Genomic DNA, 14,758 nt, shown 5'->3' on the forward strand with positions numbered 1-14,758 from the left:
AATAGTAAAGAAAAAAAAGGACGTGAAATTACATTACAGAATCAAAATGAATTATTGTATAATGATGAAGATAATGAGGACCTTATTAATATAAATTTCTCTTTAATAGAATTGAATAAAGCATTGAAAAATTCCAGTAAATCAACTCCTGGGAATGATCAAATTAGTTACAGTATGCTAAGTAATCTTAGTGAATTGAGTAAAAAAATATTATTAGAATTGTATAATAAGGTATGGAAGGAAGGAATATTACCTGACAAGTGGAAAGAAGCAATTGTTATACCTATTTGTAAACCTGGTAAAGATCCTCACTCAGCTGAGAGTTACAGGCCAATAGCTTTAACATCATGTATTGGTAAGATTATGGAAAAAATGGTAAATAATAGATTAATTTATTATTTAGAGTTGAAAGAGAAGATTAAATCCTATCAATTTGGTTTTAGAAAAGGTAGAAGTACAATAGATTCTGCATTATGTCTGGAACATGAAATTAGACGGGCTCAGATTAATAAGGAGAGTTTAATAGCAATTTTTTTAGATATAGAAAAAGCTTATGATATGTTATGGAAAGAAGGGTTGTTAATTAAAATAAAACAAATGGGGATAAGGGGCAGAATATATAGATGGATTAAAAATTTTTTAACGGAAAGAAATATAAAAGTAAAGGTAGGTGGCGAATTAAGTTCAAGGCATCAAATCGAAAATGGCACTCCCCAAGGTAGTATAATAAGTCCTATGCTATTTATTATAATGATTAATGATATTTTTAATAATATAGATAAATCTTTTGGCGTTTCATTATTTGCAGATGATGGCCTTATTTGGAAGAGGGGAAGAAATATTGAATTTGTAAATAGGAAACTACAAGAGGCGTTACATAGTGTAGAAGCTTGGGCTTTAGAATGGGGATTTAGAATCTCAATATCTAAATCTAAAGTTGTTGTTTTTACTAATAGAAAGTTAAATATTATTACAAATCTCAAATTATATGAGAATGTTATTGAAAGGATAGATCAAATTAAATATTTAGGATTCTGGTTTGATAAAAAACTTACATGGAAGACTCATGTTAATAAAATAGTTGGAAAAAGTAAAAAAATCTTAAATATAATGAGGTGTTTAAGAGGAAAAGAATGGGGAGCTGATAGGAAAGCTTTAAAAACAATTTACACTGGTCTAATCAGGTCAGTTTTTGATTATGGATGTATTTTATATAATTCAGCTTCAAATAGTTTACTAAAAACCATAGATAGAATACAATATCAAGCATTAAGACTTTGTTGTGGAGCGATGAAAAGTACCCCAATTTCAGCTCTACAAGTTGAGATGGGTGAGATGCCGTTGGAGCTCAGAAGGAAACAATTAGCCATAACTTACTGGGCAAATATTAAAGGACATAAAGAAAGTTATCCTCCATATATTATGTTACAACCTTGTCAAGAAAAAGAAAAAAAGCAAATAAATAGTTTTGGATGGTTTATAAAAAATGAAATAAGAGAGATAGGATTAAATCATAGTTTAATTAGTCCTGTGATTGTTATTCCTGTTATTCCACCATGGATAATTGGACAGGCTGAAGTTGATTTAAGCTTACTGGAAAAAGGAAAACAATTAGAAAAGAAAGAGGTGGAAAGTTATATTGGAAATGAATATGCGGAATATATACAAATATATACAGATGCCTCTAAAATGTCAAATAATAATATAGGAATAGCTTTTATAATTCCGGAATTAGATATTATGAGAAATAAAAGAATAACAGACAAATTGACAGTATATACAGGTGAACTAATGGCTATTTTAATGGCTCTAGAATGGGTTGAGGAAACAAGAGAGAGAGCGGTTGTAATCTGTTCAGATTCAAGTAGTGCATTAGTAAGTATTGTAGAACAAAATTCAGAATCAAGGCAAGATATTATAGTTGATATTAATCAGTTAATGTTTAGGATTAAAAGTTATGGATCTCTGGTCAAATTAGTTTGGGTTCCTGCTCATATTGGAGTAATAGGAAATGAGTTGGCAGATAGTTTTGCTAAGAATGCAGCAAAAAAGTGTATTGTTGATTTAAATATTAAAATGAGTAAAAATGAGGTTAAAAATATTAGTAAAATGTATATTAAGAATAAATGGCAGGAACAGTGGGATAAAGGAAGCAATGCCAGATTTTATTATAGCATCCAAAGAAAAGTTGGAGAATTTAGGAAATGTAACAGGAATAAAAAAGAAGAAGATATTATATCTAGATTAAGGTTTGGACATACAGGTTTAAACAGTACTCTTAAAATAATTAATAAACATGATACAGGTTTCTGTAGTTATTGTGGGAAATTAGAAACAATACAACATTTTTTTTTAGAATGTAGTAAGTATGTTCGAGAAAGGGAGGAGTTAATTAGAAATTTAAATAGGAATAAAAATAAATTAGATATTAGAAGTTTGCTTCAAAGATCATCGGGGGATGTAGTTTTTAATAGTATTTTTAATTTTCTAAGAAGAACAGGTATTATGGGAAGATTATAGTGATTTTACATCTGATCCATACTCCAGTCTAGAAGGTGGCGGTAATGCACCTAAAAGTTGTTTGCCAACCGCCATAAAAAAACAAGAAGAAGAAGAAGAAGAATAGGGGCCTGCCCATAGCAATGCATAAGGAGAGCAGTGACTGACTTGCATGGCAGGCACCTATTGTTCTACACTCAATAGAATGTCTCTTTATTATTATTCTTAACTTCTTCTTCCGCGGACATTAATGCGGCTCGCTGCGAGCCCACCCACAAAAGTGGTATCAAAACGTGCGGCTCGTTCCCGGGAACTGCCGCACGTTTTGCGGCAGTTCCCGGAAAACGTGCGGCAAAAAAAAGGCTAATGCTAATGAACTAAGCATTAGCTAAGGCTAATTAACAACCAGCATATCTTTACCTTCCGTCACGGAAGAAGATCGTGCCTTTTTAGATGCTGCTATCACTCCGGAGGAAGTTTGGGCTCCAATTAAATCTATGCCAAACAGAAAATGTCCTGGACCCGATGGATTTCCATTGGAATGTTTTAAGCTATTTTGGCCAGAGATTCAACCAATGTTCATGCCTGCTGTTAATGACATTTTGAGAAATGGCATCCCCCCCTCATGGAGACATGCCTCCATCAGTCTTCTTCTAAAAGAAGGTAAAAGTCCCCTGGATTGTTCCTCCTTTAGGATAGTTTCTTCTTTAGTTTGCTTAACGTTGATTATAAAATTGTGGCAAAAGTATTGGCCCGGAGATTGGAAAACATCCTTCCTAAAATTATAAATCCAGATCAGGCAGGGTTTATAAAAAGGAGATATGGCACAGACAATATACGACGCGTTCTTAATGTTGTTCAGTACTTTAATGTTCACAAAGAGCCAGCAGTAATTGTTTCCCTCGATGCCGAGAAGGCTTTTGACCCAGTTGAATGGCAGTTTCTTTTTCAGGTGTTACATAAATTCGGTCTGGGGCCAAATTTTATCAATCTGGTTAAAAGCTTTTATTCAGACCCAACAGCCTCAGTTAACACAAATGGTTTGATGTCTGAGCCCTTCAAGATTCATAGGGGTTGTAGGCAGGGGTGCCCCCTTTCACCCTTATTGTTTACTTTGTTTATTGAACCCCTGGCTGAGATTATCAGGACTAATCCGGATGTATCTGGAATCAATATAGGCGGTAGAAACCATATAATTTCATTATTCGCAGATGACGTTCTTTTGTATATGTGTGATCCTGAGAAATCAATTCCAGCTGTCCTGGAATCTATGGCTACATTCAGTGCTTTATCAGGATATAAAATCAATTTAGGAAAATCTGTCGCAACCCCTTTCAGCATCCCCTCCGAAAGGTTTATGCAATCTCCTTTTCAAATGTCTATCAGAGGCTTCAAGTATCTGGGTATTTTTGTTACACCTGATCTGAATAATCTTTTTGAAACTAATTACTCACCTTTAATTCAGAAGATAAAAAATGATTTAATAAATTGGGCCCCCCTGCCAACCTCCTTCTTAGGGAGAATCAATATTATAAAAATGAACATTCTTTCGCGACTGAACTATTTATATCAAAATCTTCCCTGCTATTTATCCCCTGCACACTTCAAATTACTAAATTCTCATTTATCTCGCTTTGTCTGGAACAACAAACACCCAAGAGTCAAGTTTTCTATATTAACTAAGCCAAAACATCTTGGAGGTTTGTCGTTACCATCCCTGCAGCTTTATTATTGGTCAACACAACTTAAAATCATATCAAATTGGTTTATGAATAGAAAGAACGCTTTATGGTTAGATCTGGAGTCACAATCTTGTCTCCCCAGCAAACTTAATTCTCTTTTTTTTATAAGTGGCATAGACCAAATGGCTCATCTCAGAAGTAGCTTCATTGTTTATAATACTTTGCTGGCCTGGCGATATCTCTCCCACCCTCTCTTCCTGGTCATCGTTAACTTTGAACCCAGATTTACCAGCAGAGATTAGAAGCATTGGCTTGTCTGAATGGTCATCTAAGGGACTGTCAAATATTATATATTAGTTTTTGATTCCCACTCAAGAAATTCAGCAGGCCTCCCCCATCCCAGTGGAACTGCAGTAATGATGACTTTCTGCAAACTGTCTGACATGGTCAACCATCTGCTGAAGCTCTTTCGAAACCGCGGCCCCAATGCCACTTATGAGTTTGTGCCAGTAGGTTTTGTCAGGGAGAATGATGACCCCTCTCAGGATTTGGCCTTTCAGAACATTTCATCTGTAGCCACACAAATAAGTCCAACTGCTTTGAAACCAGACAGCACCTCTGAAGAGGAAATGCCTCCTTGGCTTAGGGAAGTTGCAAGTATATTAGAAGAAACAGCTCCAACTATTCCAAATTTGTCAAAAGTGCCAAAAGACAAAAGAAAAAAAATTAAAAACAGGGTCAAAACGCAACAAGGACAGAATGTAGTAAATAAAATTAGAAAAAGTTCATCTGAAAAAGAAAGATATCTGAGATCTCCAACATTTAGAGAAAAATGCTGTGAAACTAGCTCAGATTGAGGATATACAGAAGGATTGAAATCATTATAATTTAGAAAATGGACAGAGATTAAGTCCAGTTTCTGTTGGACTCATCTAGATGCTGAAGAAGATGGAACAAGCCAAGAAGAAGGCCGAGGCTGTCGTCAACACTGCCGACATTTCTGAAAGAGAGAAGATGGCTCAGCTGAAGAGGTTTGTTTTGACTACTGTGAGACCGGAGCTGCAGTTGTTTACTGGTTGATGCTAACTTAAAAAAAATACATATACTAATGAAGTTTCTGTTTCCGTATTCTGTCAGTATCTACAAAAAAGCAGGCGTGAAAAAGGAAAAAAGAGAAGTAACATACTTGGTAGCTGGGCCGGATTTTAGCAGGGGCTTACCGGGGCTGCAGCCCGGGGCCCCGGCATTTCGGGGGCCCCGAAGGATGTTTTATATTTTTGTGAATGGATAGTGTCAGAATTTAATCAATGACTACCATGATTTTGACAGCACCGATGAAAAATGTTCCAATTTGTTCTGGCAAACGTCCATCTTGAATGCTTGCTTGTTATTGGTCCACTTTTGACGCATCTTACGCATTGGGGAGGAGGAGCGTCAAGGGAATATTATTTTACAATGGCGGACAACAGGAAATATGACAGCGGAGCGCAGAAAAGAAGGAAGAAAGAAAAAAGCATCGCGCCAAAGAGGCGACAAACAAAATGCCTAAACTGACAGGCTTTTTAAACCTGTTAGCGGAGATGGAGCAGAACATCATTATCCCGCTCCTCAAACCCTTAGCTATGCTAACACCGGCACTAAGATCCCGCCAGAACCTTTAACCGTGACTGAGTCGGTGGCTGGACTGGCGTCTGTGGAGTCAGAGTTGGTGGAAGCGGGATCTTCTTCCGCAGATGGAAAAGGCGACTGTGGATCCGTACAGTACCGATCCGGCGCATTGGGGGGAAATTGACGAGTCCGTGCGAGCTTACTGGGCTGAGCGAGGACCGGAGAGCTGTCAAAATATGAATGTTGGCTTTCAAGCATCAGAACGGGTGTACAAGCATCAAAAGCGTCACTTCTCCAAATCTCACTTTAAACACAAGATGTTAAATGGTGAGTAAGTCGAAAGACCGTGGCTGCTCTACTCTCCATCCACCGGAGCTGCATTTTGTTTTGCATGCCGCATTTTCAGCAATGCTAATACTCAGTCAAACTTTGAAACTGGTTTCAGTGACTGGAAGCACGCAACTGAACGCAAATGCCTAAACTTTAAAAAATCCTTCAGAGGGCAGCACTTTGGACTTACCTGGGTCAGGATATTTTCTGAAAACTACAGTATGCCTGATCTCTTTTTTCCAGAAGATATTGTTTATATCCATGTTCTGTCTGACTGGCAGAGAAGCACTTTTTTGACATTTATTTCCTCCACTATTTACCAAGAACTTTAAAACCAAAGAAAAAGTTTGAGTTTTGATATATTCCACTTGTACTTATATGGACTTGTAAATGCTGGGGATATTTGTATAAATATTGTTTTACTCGCTTTGCTTTGTAAAAGTATATTTGAGCATTGCATTTCTTGCACTCAATCTGTTTTATGTGTTGAAGTCCAGGCAACAATAACTATTCAGTGATTTTATTTTGTGATGCAAGCATCATATTCTAGTTTCAACCCCAACATGTGGTTTAGTCTTTCTAGAAAAGAGTTCAGAGTTGTTTGTGACAACTGGCTTATTAAAGTTGTAAGTTGTCAAAACTTACTGTTCGGTCATTTTCTGTTCATCCTCTAAAACAAAACAAACACATACAAATATATATATATATATATATATATATATATATATATATATATATATATATATATATATTGTAGGAGCTATTTACCAATTTTCAGTTAAATCTTAGAATTTAGATTACATAGTTTATTTGTATTCTTATTTGTTTATTTTCTAGTTGATTTATAATTAGAATTTTTTGTTTAATTTGTTATTTATAATAGGTTCTTTGGTTAACGGTTCGCTTAATTGGTTAGTTAATTTCAGTTTGGGATGTGGGTGTGTCATGGTATAAATGGGTAGGTCTTAGGTAGCTCAGTGTGCACGTGGGTGGTCATAAGGTTCTTTACCAGCCAGCCAGTCAGTCAGTCAATCAGCCAGCCAGTCAGTCAGTCAATCAGTCAGTCAGTCAGTCAGTCAATCAGTCATTTGAATCTATAACTTGTTTGCCTGAATTGGAATAAAAAGAATAGAACTGCATTTTGACTTCTGATCCTTTTTGAACTGCGTAAACCAGAACCCACCGTGCATCAGGTGACTATTGGCGTTTAATTCACTTTTGCTTTGATCACTTTTGAGTCTTCAGTTTTTATTTTTTATTTTATTTTGGACAAATAGTCACTACATTCAAGTAAAGAACCCGACCTTGGAGTTTAAATCTACCCTCTCAAATCTGCTGATACGCGGAAGGCCGCTTAAAGTTTGGAGGAACCGTCTCCTTTGGGCTTCGGACGCTAACAACGGGAGGAAGCTGCCGCGCCCATCAGCCATGAAGGTGCCTCACCTACAAGCCATAAACGCTCACGTCTTTCTTCAACACGGCGGTATGTACGATGATTGCTAATGCTGTGAAAGAAATGGCCAAACGAGAAGAGTTTGATGATAGCATCAACGTTACTGCACAAATTTACTAAAAATGAAGATGAATGAAGGACTGAGTTGATGCGCTGTATATTTACTCCAGCCAGTGGGTTTAAACGAAAAAGGAAGTAAAGACAGCAACAACAAAGCTACAAGCAGTTCAAAGTGTTCGCCAAAATGTCTGACGTAGCTAAAGCAGAGTTGACCAAGAGTGACTTGGAGGTTTCTTCCAAAAGAAGTGTCAAATTGACTGAGAAAGGCTTAATGTTTTACATAAAAATGTGTCAAGATAAAAGAAACGTTAAACTGAAGCAAGCAAGACGAATAATGGACGATTTGAATATTTTGATGGAGTCAAATGATAAAGTTGACTCAGTGAATTCTCTTCTTGCTACATTTATTCAATGTTGTCATGGTGCAGAGGTGTCTCATAAAAGCCTGACAAGTTTGCCACTCCCCTCTGATGAACTCTTGAAACAAAACGAACATTTTCAAAATAAAATGAAAACTTACTACGAGTTTACAGAGCTTGTCAGGGGCTGGTTATGTGAACTGGGTAAGCCCTTTGTGCAATCAAGTGCAGACGATTATGATAAAGTCATAAATGATGTTGATGACGTAATAAATCCCGAAGACAGCGCTTCCAATGTGAAATCTAAAACAGACTCTCGGATGTCCCGTGTCTCCTCCACTTCATCGGCTCGCATTAAGGCAGAAGCCGAGAGAGCGGCGCTGCTGGAGCGCGCTGCAGGACTCAAAAGGAAACATCACCTAGAAGCGCTGGAGGAAAAGCTAAAACAAGAAAAGGAGCAACTTGAACTTGAGACAAAGTTAGCGGCTGCTAATGCGAAACTCCGTGTGTTGGAAATAAATTCACAGCGTGGCTCAAAATGTTCTGATGGCATGAATTCTTATGTTGAAAAGTACAATTTCAATTCGGCGCTAAAACTTAATCCATGTGCCGATGCATTTGTTTCAGAGGAAAATAGGGACTATGTTAAAATGTCCTCTGCTATTTATGAGCAACCAGTTGTTCGGCTAAAACAAAAGCCAGCAATTCAAAGCGTTGATAAGCCACTGGTCAATGCTCAATTATCTGATCATCAAAGTCCGAACACAAACATCCAACGGCAACCAGAACAACAAATGGATCAGCAAACCAGTATTCTTAACATCATGCAGAGGCAAAATGACATCACTGCCATGCTGGTTCAGCAAAACCAAACCTCTGTCTTGCCACCAAGAAACATCCCTGCGTTTTTGATGGCGATCCTCTTCAATATAGATCATTTATAAGATCGTTTGAAAACGGGTGGAGGCAAAACGTCCAACTTGAGTGACTGTTTGCACTTTTTAGAACAATACACTAGGGGGCAGCCTAGAGACCTTGTGCATAGTTGCCAGCATTTACCATCAAAATTAGGCTACCTTAAAGCTAAAAGTCTTCTCTCTGAACATTTTGGAAACGAATATAAAATTGCATGTGCCTATATGGACAAAATTAACAACTGGCCAGCTATTAAAAGTGAGGACATTAATTCACTGCAAGCATTTTCTCTGTTTCTTAAGGGATGCTCAAATTTGACAGAACACATCACTCATATGAAAGAACTGGACTTACCGTCAAATATGAGGAGTATAATCTTAAAGCTTCCCTATAAAATGAGAGAGAGCTGGAGAAATGTAGCCTGTGACTTGCAGGAACACAGGGTCAGAGGGCATTATTCACTGATCTGGTTGTTTTTATTGAAAAACAAGTTAAAGTTGCATCTGATCCACTGTTTGGTAACATCATGGACCTCCAACAGCCCAACTCTAAAAACCCCAATAACAGCTTTATCAAACAGAAGAAAAGGGGGAGCAGCTTTGCTACAAATGTTATTGCAGTAAATAATGAATATCCATCTAAAGATAAGAACAAGTCTTCAAAAGGCCACAGCTGTTTGTATTGTCTCTTAAGTAATCATACGGTTGACAAATGCTTTAAGTTTAAAGACAAGCCACATAAAGATAAAGTAAGCTTTATTAAAGAGAAAGGAATGTGTTTTGGCTGCTTAAAGGTGGGTCACGTAAGCAGAGAATGCAGAGGTCGCTTGGTTTGTTCTGTTTGTCACCAGCATCATCCCAGTGTCTTGCACATTGACAAGGAGAGTACAGGAGTTTTCTCCAGATATCCACAGAATCCTCTGAGTACTACCACCACAATGACTCAGACCTGTGGTCATGTCAGGGTCTGTGATGAAGATAACTCAAACCTTTCTATCGTTGCAGTTCAAGTCAGGAGTCCAAAAACCAACACCACTGTGCAGACATATGCGTTTTGGACCGGGCAGCACAGGAACATTCTGCACTGAAAGTTTGGCCCAAAGGCTGCAACTGAAAGGTAAAAAAACAAGTATCCAGCTGCAAACAATGGGACATAAGGACATTGTGAGTACAAACATCATATCTGGACTCCAAGTAGCAGCACTTGATAAAAATGATTTCATTGACCTTCCAGATGTCATGACACAGAAACTAATGCCTGTTTCAAAGCAAAATGTTCCACAACAGGAGGACATCGACAAGTGGCCATACCTGCAAAGCATCAAGCTCCACAACATAGACACTGATGTAGATCTGCTCATTGGCGACGCACCTAAAGTAATGGAGCCATGGGAGCTGATCAACAGTCAGGAGGAAGGCCCATATGCAGTTTGGACACGAGTTGGATGGGTCATCAATGGCCCACTCCGGAGTGAAAGGAAAAAAACAGGCTGCTATTCCTTCACTGTAAACAGGATTTCTGTTGAACATCTGGAAACAATGTTGATTGAACAATACAATCATGATTTCAATGAAAAAACATCCCAAGAGCAGATTGAAATGTCCAGAGATGACATCAAGTTTATGAATATCATGAACAATTCAGCACAATTAAAAAATGGACACTATTGTATTGATTTGCCTTTTAAATCTGAAAGTTCCATCTTGCCCATTAACCGTTGTATTGCAGAACAACGTCTTCAGAGCTTGAAAAGAAAGTTTAATAAGAGCAGCACCTTCAAGAAAGATTACATTGCATTTATGAATGACATGCTATGTAATGGATATGCTGAAATTGTTCATGCTGATCAGTTAATGAGAAATGAGGGACAGGTGTGGTACATACCCCACCATGGTGTTTATCACCCCGAAAAGGCAAACTGAGAGTTGTTTTGACTGTGCTGCAACATTCAAGGAACCTCACTGAACTGCCAGCTGCTACAAGGACCTGATCTGACCAACTCGGTTGTGGGAGTTCTTCTGCGTTTCAGGCAAGAGCCAATAGCAGTTATGGCAGATATTCAAGCTATGTTCCACCAGGTTCATGTTCCAGAGAAACACAGAGACTGTCTTCGCTTCCTCTGGTGGCCCAATGGTGACACGTCACAAGTTCCACAGGAATATCGGATGACAGTACATTTGTTTGGAGCAGTGTCCTCGCCGAGCTGTGCAAATTATGCATTAAGAAGAACGGCAGAAGACAATGCCCAGCAGTTCCCAGCTGAAGTGGTCAGTACAATAAAACATAATTTTTATGTGGATGATTGCTTAAAATCCTTGCCTACAGAAGAGGAAGCAATAAAGTTTGCTCAAGATTTGACAGCTCTCTGTAATAAAGGAGGATTCAAGCTCTCCAAGTGGCTCAGTAATAGTCCTGCAGTTCTGCAAACAGTTTCAGACAACATCAAAGCAAAGAAAATGTTGGAAATGGATCTGGAGCTTCCAATGGAACGAGCACTTGGATTGCAGTGGTGCATTCAAAGCGACTCCTTTAAATTCAAAGCTTCACTTCAAGAGCGGTCCCACACAAGAAGAGGAATACTGTCAGTAGTGAGTTCATTGTATGATCCCTTGGGGTTCCTTGCTCCCTTCATCATCACTGCCAAACTGCTTTTACAAGAGCTCTGCAGAAGAAACCTGGGCTGGGATGATGCAATTCACCATCATTTTTCTAAGCAATGGACCGACTGGCTGGATGACCTGAAGAGGATCTCAAAGTTTGAAGTGAGTCGTTGCATTAAACCTAAAAATTTTTGTCCTGTTACAGCACAACTCCACCATTTCTCTGATGCCAGCCAAGTGGGGTATGGTGCAGTGTCATATATAAGACTGCAAAATGAGCATCATGTACATCTGGCATTTCTCCTAGGAAAGGCCAGAGTCGCTCCTCTCAAGCAGACAACCATTCCTCGACTGGAGCTCACTGCAGCCGTCCTTGCTGTCCGAATGGACCAACTGCTTCACAGAGAATTACATATTGAACTGGAGACATCTGTTTTTTGGACTGACAGCACCACTGTCCTAAAATACATCTGCAGCGAAGCAAAAAGGTTTCATACCTTTGTTGCAAACAGAGTGTCCATCATCAGAGAAGCTACACAAGGTAACCAGTGGAGATATGTGAGTTCCAAAGATAATCCAGCAGATGAAGCAACAAGAGGGATGAAAGCAGAAAATTTTTTGGAGCACAGCAAATGGATTAATGGTCCTGAGTTTCTAATCGAGTCTGAAAACAGATGGCCCACGCTGGAGGTAAAGTCTGACTTGCTTCCTGCTGATGATTCTGAAATAAAAAAGGATGTGATTGTTAATGCTATTGTTGAGGAGGCTAAAAGCCCTACCAGTTTTTTCATCTCCTACTTCTCATCCTGGATGAAGCTAAAAACATCTGTAGCTTGGGTTTTAAAGCTCAAAGAACTCCTCCTTTGGTTGTCTCAGAAAAGAAAAGAGTTTTCTGCCATAACGCATCAGTCTACAGAAGATTCAAACATTAAAGAGCAAAAGGTGTCACAAAAGATGCAGCAGTTTAAAACCATGCTGAAAATGCAATGTTTGACATCCGAAGATCTAGCTAGAGCAGAGCATTTCATTATTCTCTTTGAGCAGCATCACAGGTTTGGACCAGAGATCAGCTCACTTGGAGCCAACAAGACCGTCTCTAAAGACAGCCGGCTGTACAGACTCGATCCAGTGGTCGATAATGGAGTCCTCAGAGTGGGCGGACGTCTCAGAAGAGCTGCTATGCCATCTGAAATTAAGCATCCGGTCATCCTATGTAAAAACATGCATGTGGCAACATTAATTCTGCGTTACATTCACTATCTGCTTGGTCATGCAGGAAGAAGCCACATGTTGTCCAGGCTGCGTCGGAGATACTGGATAATCAGTGCAAATTCTGCTGCCAGAAAGATCCTGTCTGACTGTGTCACTTGCAGAAGAAATAGAGGAAAGGTTTTGGAACAAAAATGGCCGACCTGCCTCAGGAAAGGGTAAAACCAGACAAAGCACCATTTTCAGATGTTGGTGTTGATTATTTTGGCCCCATTGATGTTAAGAGGGCAGGAGTATTCTCAAACGTTATGGAGTATTATTTACTTGTCCAACTAGTCGTGCTCATTTAGAAATAGCTCATACCCTTGACACTGATTCTTGTATTAATGCAATCAGAAGATTCATCTGCAGGCGTGGTCCAGTCTCTTCCATCAGATCTGATAATGGCACAAATTTTGTAGGAGCCAATAGAGAGCTAAAAGAAAGTCTGGCTGCCTTAAACCAGAGTAAAATCCAAAGAGCTCTGGTCCAGGATGGCACAAATTGGCACTTCAATATACCTGCAGCTTCACATCAAGGTGGCATCTGGGAACGATTGATTCGTTCAGTTAGGGTGTACTCACCTCAGTTCTAAAACAGCAGGTTGTGGATGATGAAACACTACAAACTGTTTTTTTTGCGAGGCTGAAGCTATTTTGAATGACAGACCCATCACTTTGGTCTCTGATGATCCAAATGATTTAGAAGCACTCACACCAAATCACATCTTAACGTTAAAAGGTAAACCTGTTCTGCCACCTGGACTGTTTCAAAAACAAGACCTGTACCTCAGGCGCAGATGGAAGCAAGTACAGTATATGGCTGAACTCTTTTGGAAAAGATGGATCTCTGAGTATCTGCCCTTACTGCAGGAAAGACAAAAGTGGATGAGACTGAGAAGAAACATCTCTCCTGGAGACATTGTCCTGATTGCAGATGCTACAGCACCCAGAGGATGTTGGCAGATGGGGAGAGTCCTGGCAGTCAAAGCTGATGCAGGAGGCCTGGTTCGCTCAGTGCAACTTCAGACCAAAACCAGTGTGTTGGAGAGGCCAGTGACGAAACTCTGTATGCTCCTGGAGGCATCTGCAGACTGAAGACATTCTTATTCTTCCCATTCTATTCTTTCTTTCTTCTCTTATAGGTTCATCATTATAAAAATGAAGAACAAAGAAGAATTAATATCTTTGCATTAATGTAGGATATTATTGAGGTTGTTGTTAGAATAGCTCCTTTAGTTAAAGATGTAATTGTGATTTAATGCACAATTAGGGGCTGGAGTGTAGGAGCTATTTACCAATTTTCAGTTAAATCTTAGAATTTAGATTACATAGTTTATTTGTATTCTTATTTGTTTATTTTCTAGTTGATTTATAATTAGAATTTTTTGTTTAATTTGTTATTTATAATAGGTTCTTTGGTTAACGGTTCGCTTAATTGGTTAGTTAATTTCAGTTTGGGATGTGGGTGTGTCATGGTATAAATGGGTAGGTCTTAGGTAGCTCAGTGTGCACGTGGGTGGTCATAAGGTTCTTTACCAGCCAGCCAGTCAGTCAGTCAATCAGCCAGCCAGTCAGTCAGTCAGTCAGTCAGTCAATCAGTCATTTGAATCTATAACTTGTTTGCCTGAATTGGAATAAAAAGAATAGAACTGCATTTTGACTTCTGATCCTTTTTGAACTGCGTAAACCAGAACCCACCGTGCATCAGGTGACTATTGGCGTTTAATTCACTTTTGCTTTGATCACTTTTGAGTCTTCAGTTTTTATTTTTTATTTTATTTTGGACAAATAGTCACTACATATATATATATATATTGACTCTAGCCCAGGGGCCCCCATCCTGACTCCAGCCCAGGGGCCCACATCCTCCTAAATCCGGCCCTGCTTGGTAGCCAAAAAAGGAGTTAGTAAGAAGGTGAGACGGCCTCGTGGAGTGAAGGGACTCTTCAAAGTGGTGGACGGACGCATGAAGAAGGACATGCGGGGGGCGCAGAGGAAAGAA

General features: G+C 38.9%; 1 protein-coding gene across 2 annotated transcripts in view; it reads left to right on the top strand.

The window, feature by feature from the left end:
- The first annotated feature begins 2,705 nt into the window (after window positions 1–2,705).
- Window positions 2,706–14,758, top strand: part of LOC122838677 (chloride channel CLIC-like protein 1) — a 71,472-nt gene continuing 59,419 nt past the window's right edge. For both annotated transcript variants that reach the window (XM_044129494.1, XM_044129495.1), the window contains exons 1-2: window positions 2,706–3,162; window positions 5,118–5,212. In XM_044129494.1, the coding sequence (XP_043985429.1) occupies window positions 5,118–5,212 (95 nt within the window). In that variant the 5' untranslated portion in view covers window positions 2,706–3,162. The remainder of the gene's footprint in view (window positions 3,163–5,117; window positions 5,213–14,758) is intronic.

This window comes from Gambusia affinis, linkage group LG10 (genome assembly GCF_019740435.1).
Source record: "Gambusia affinis linkage group LG10, SWU_Gaff_1.0, whole genome shotgun sequence".
NCBI classification, from domain to species: domain Eukaryota; kingdom Metazoa; phylum Chordata; class Actinopteri; order Cyprinodontiformes; family Poeciliidae; genus Gambusia; species Gambusia affinis.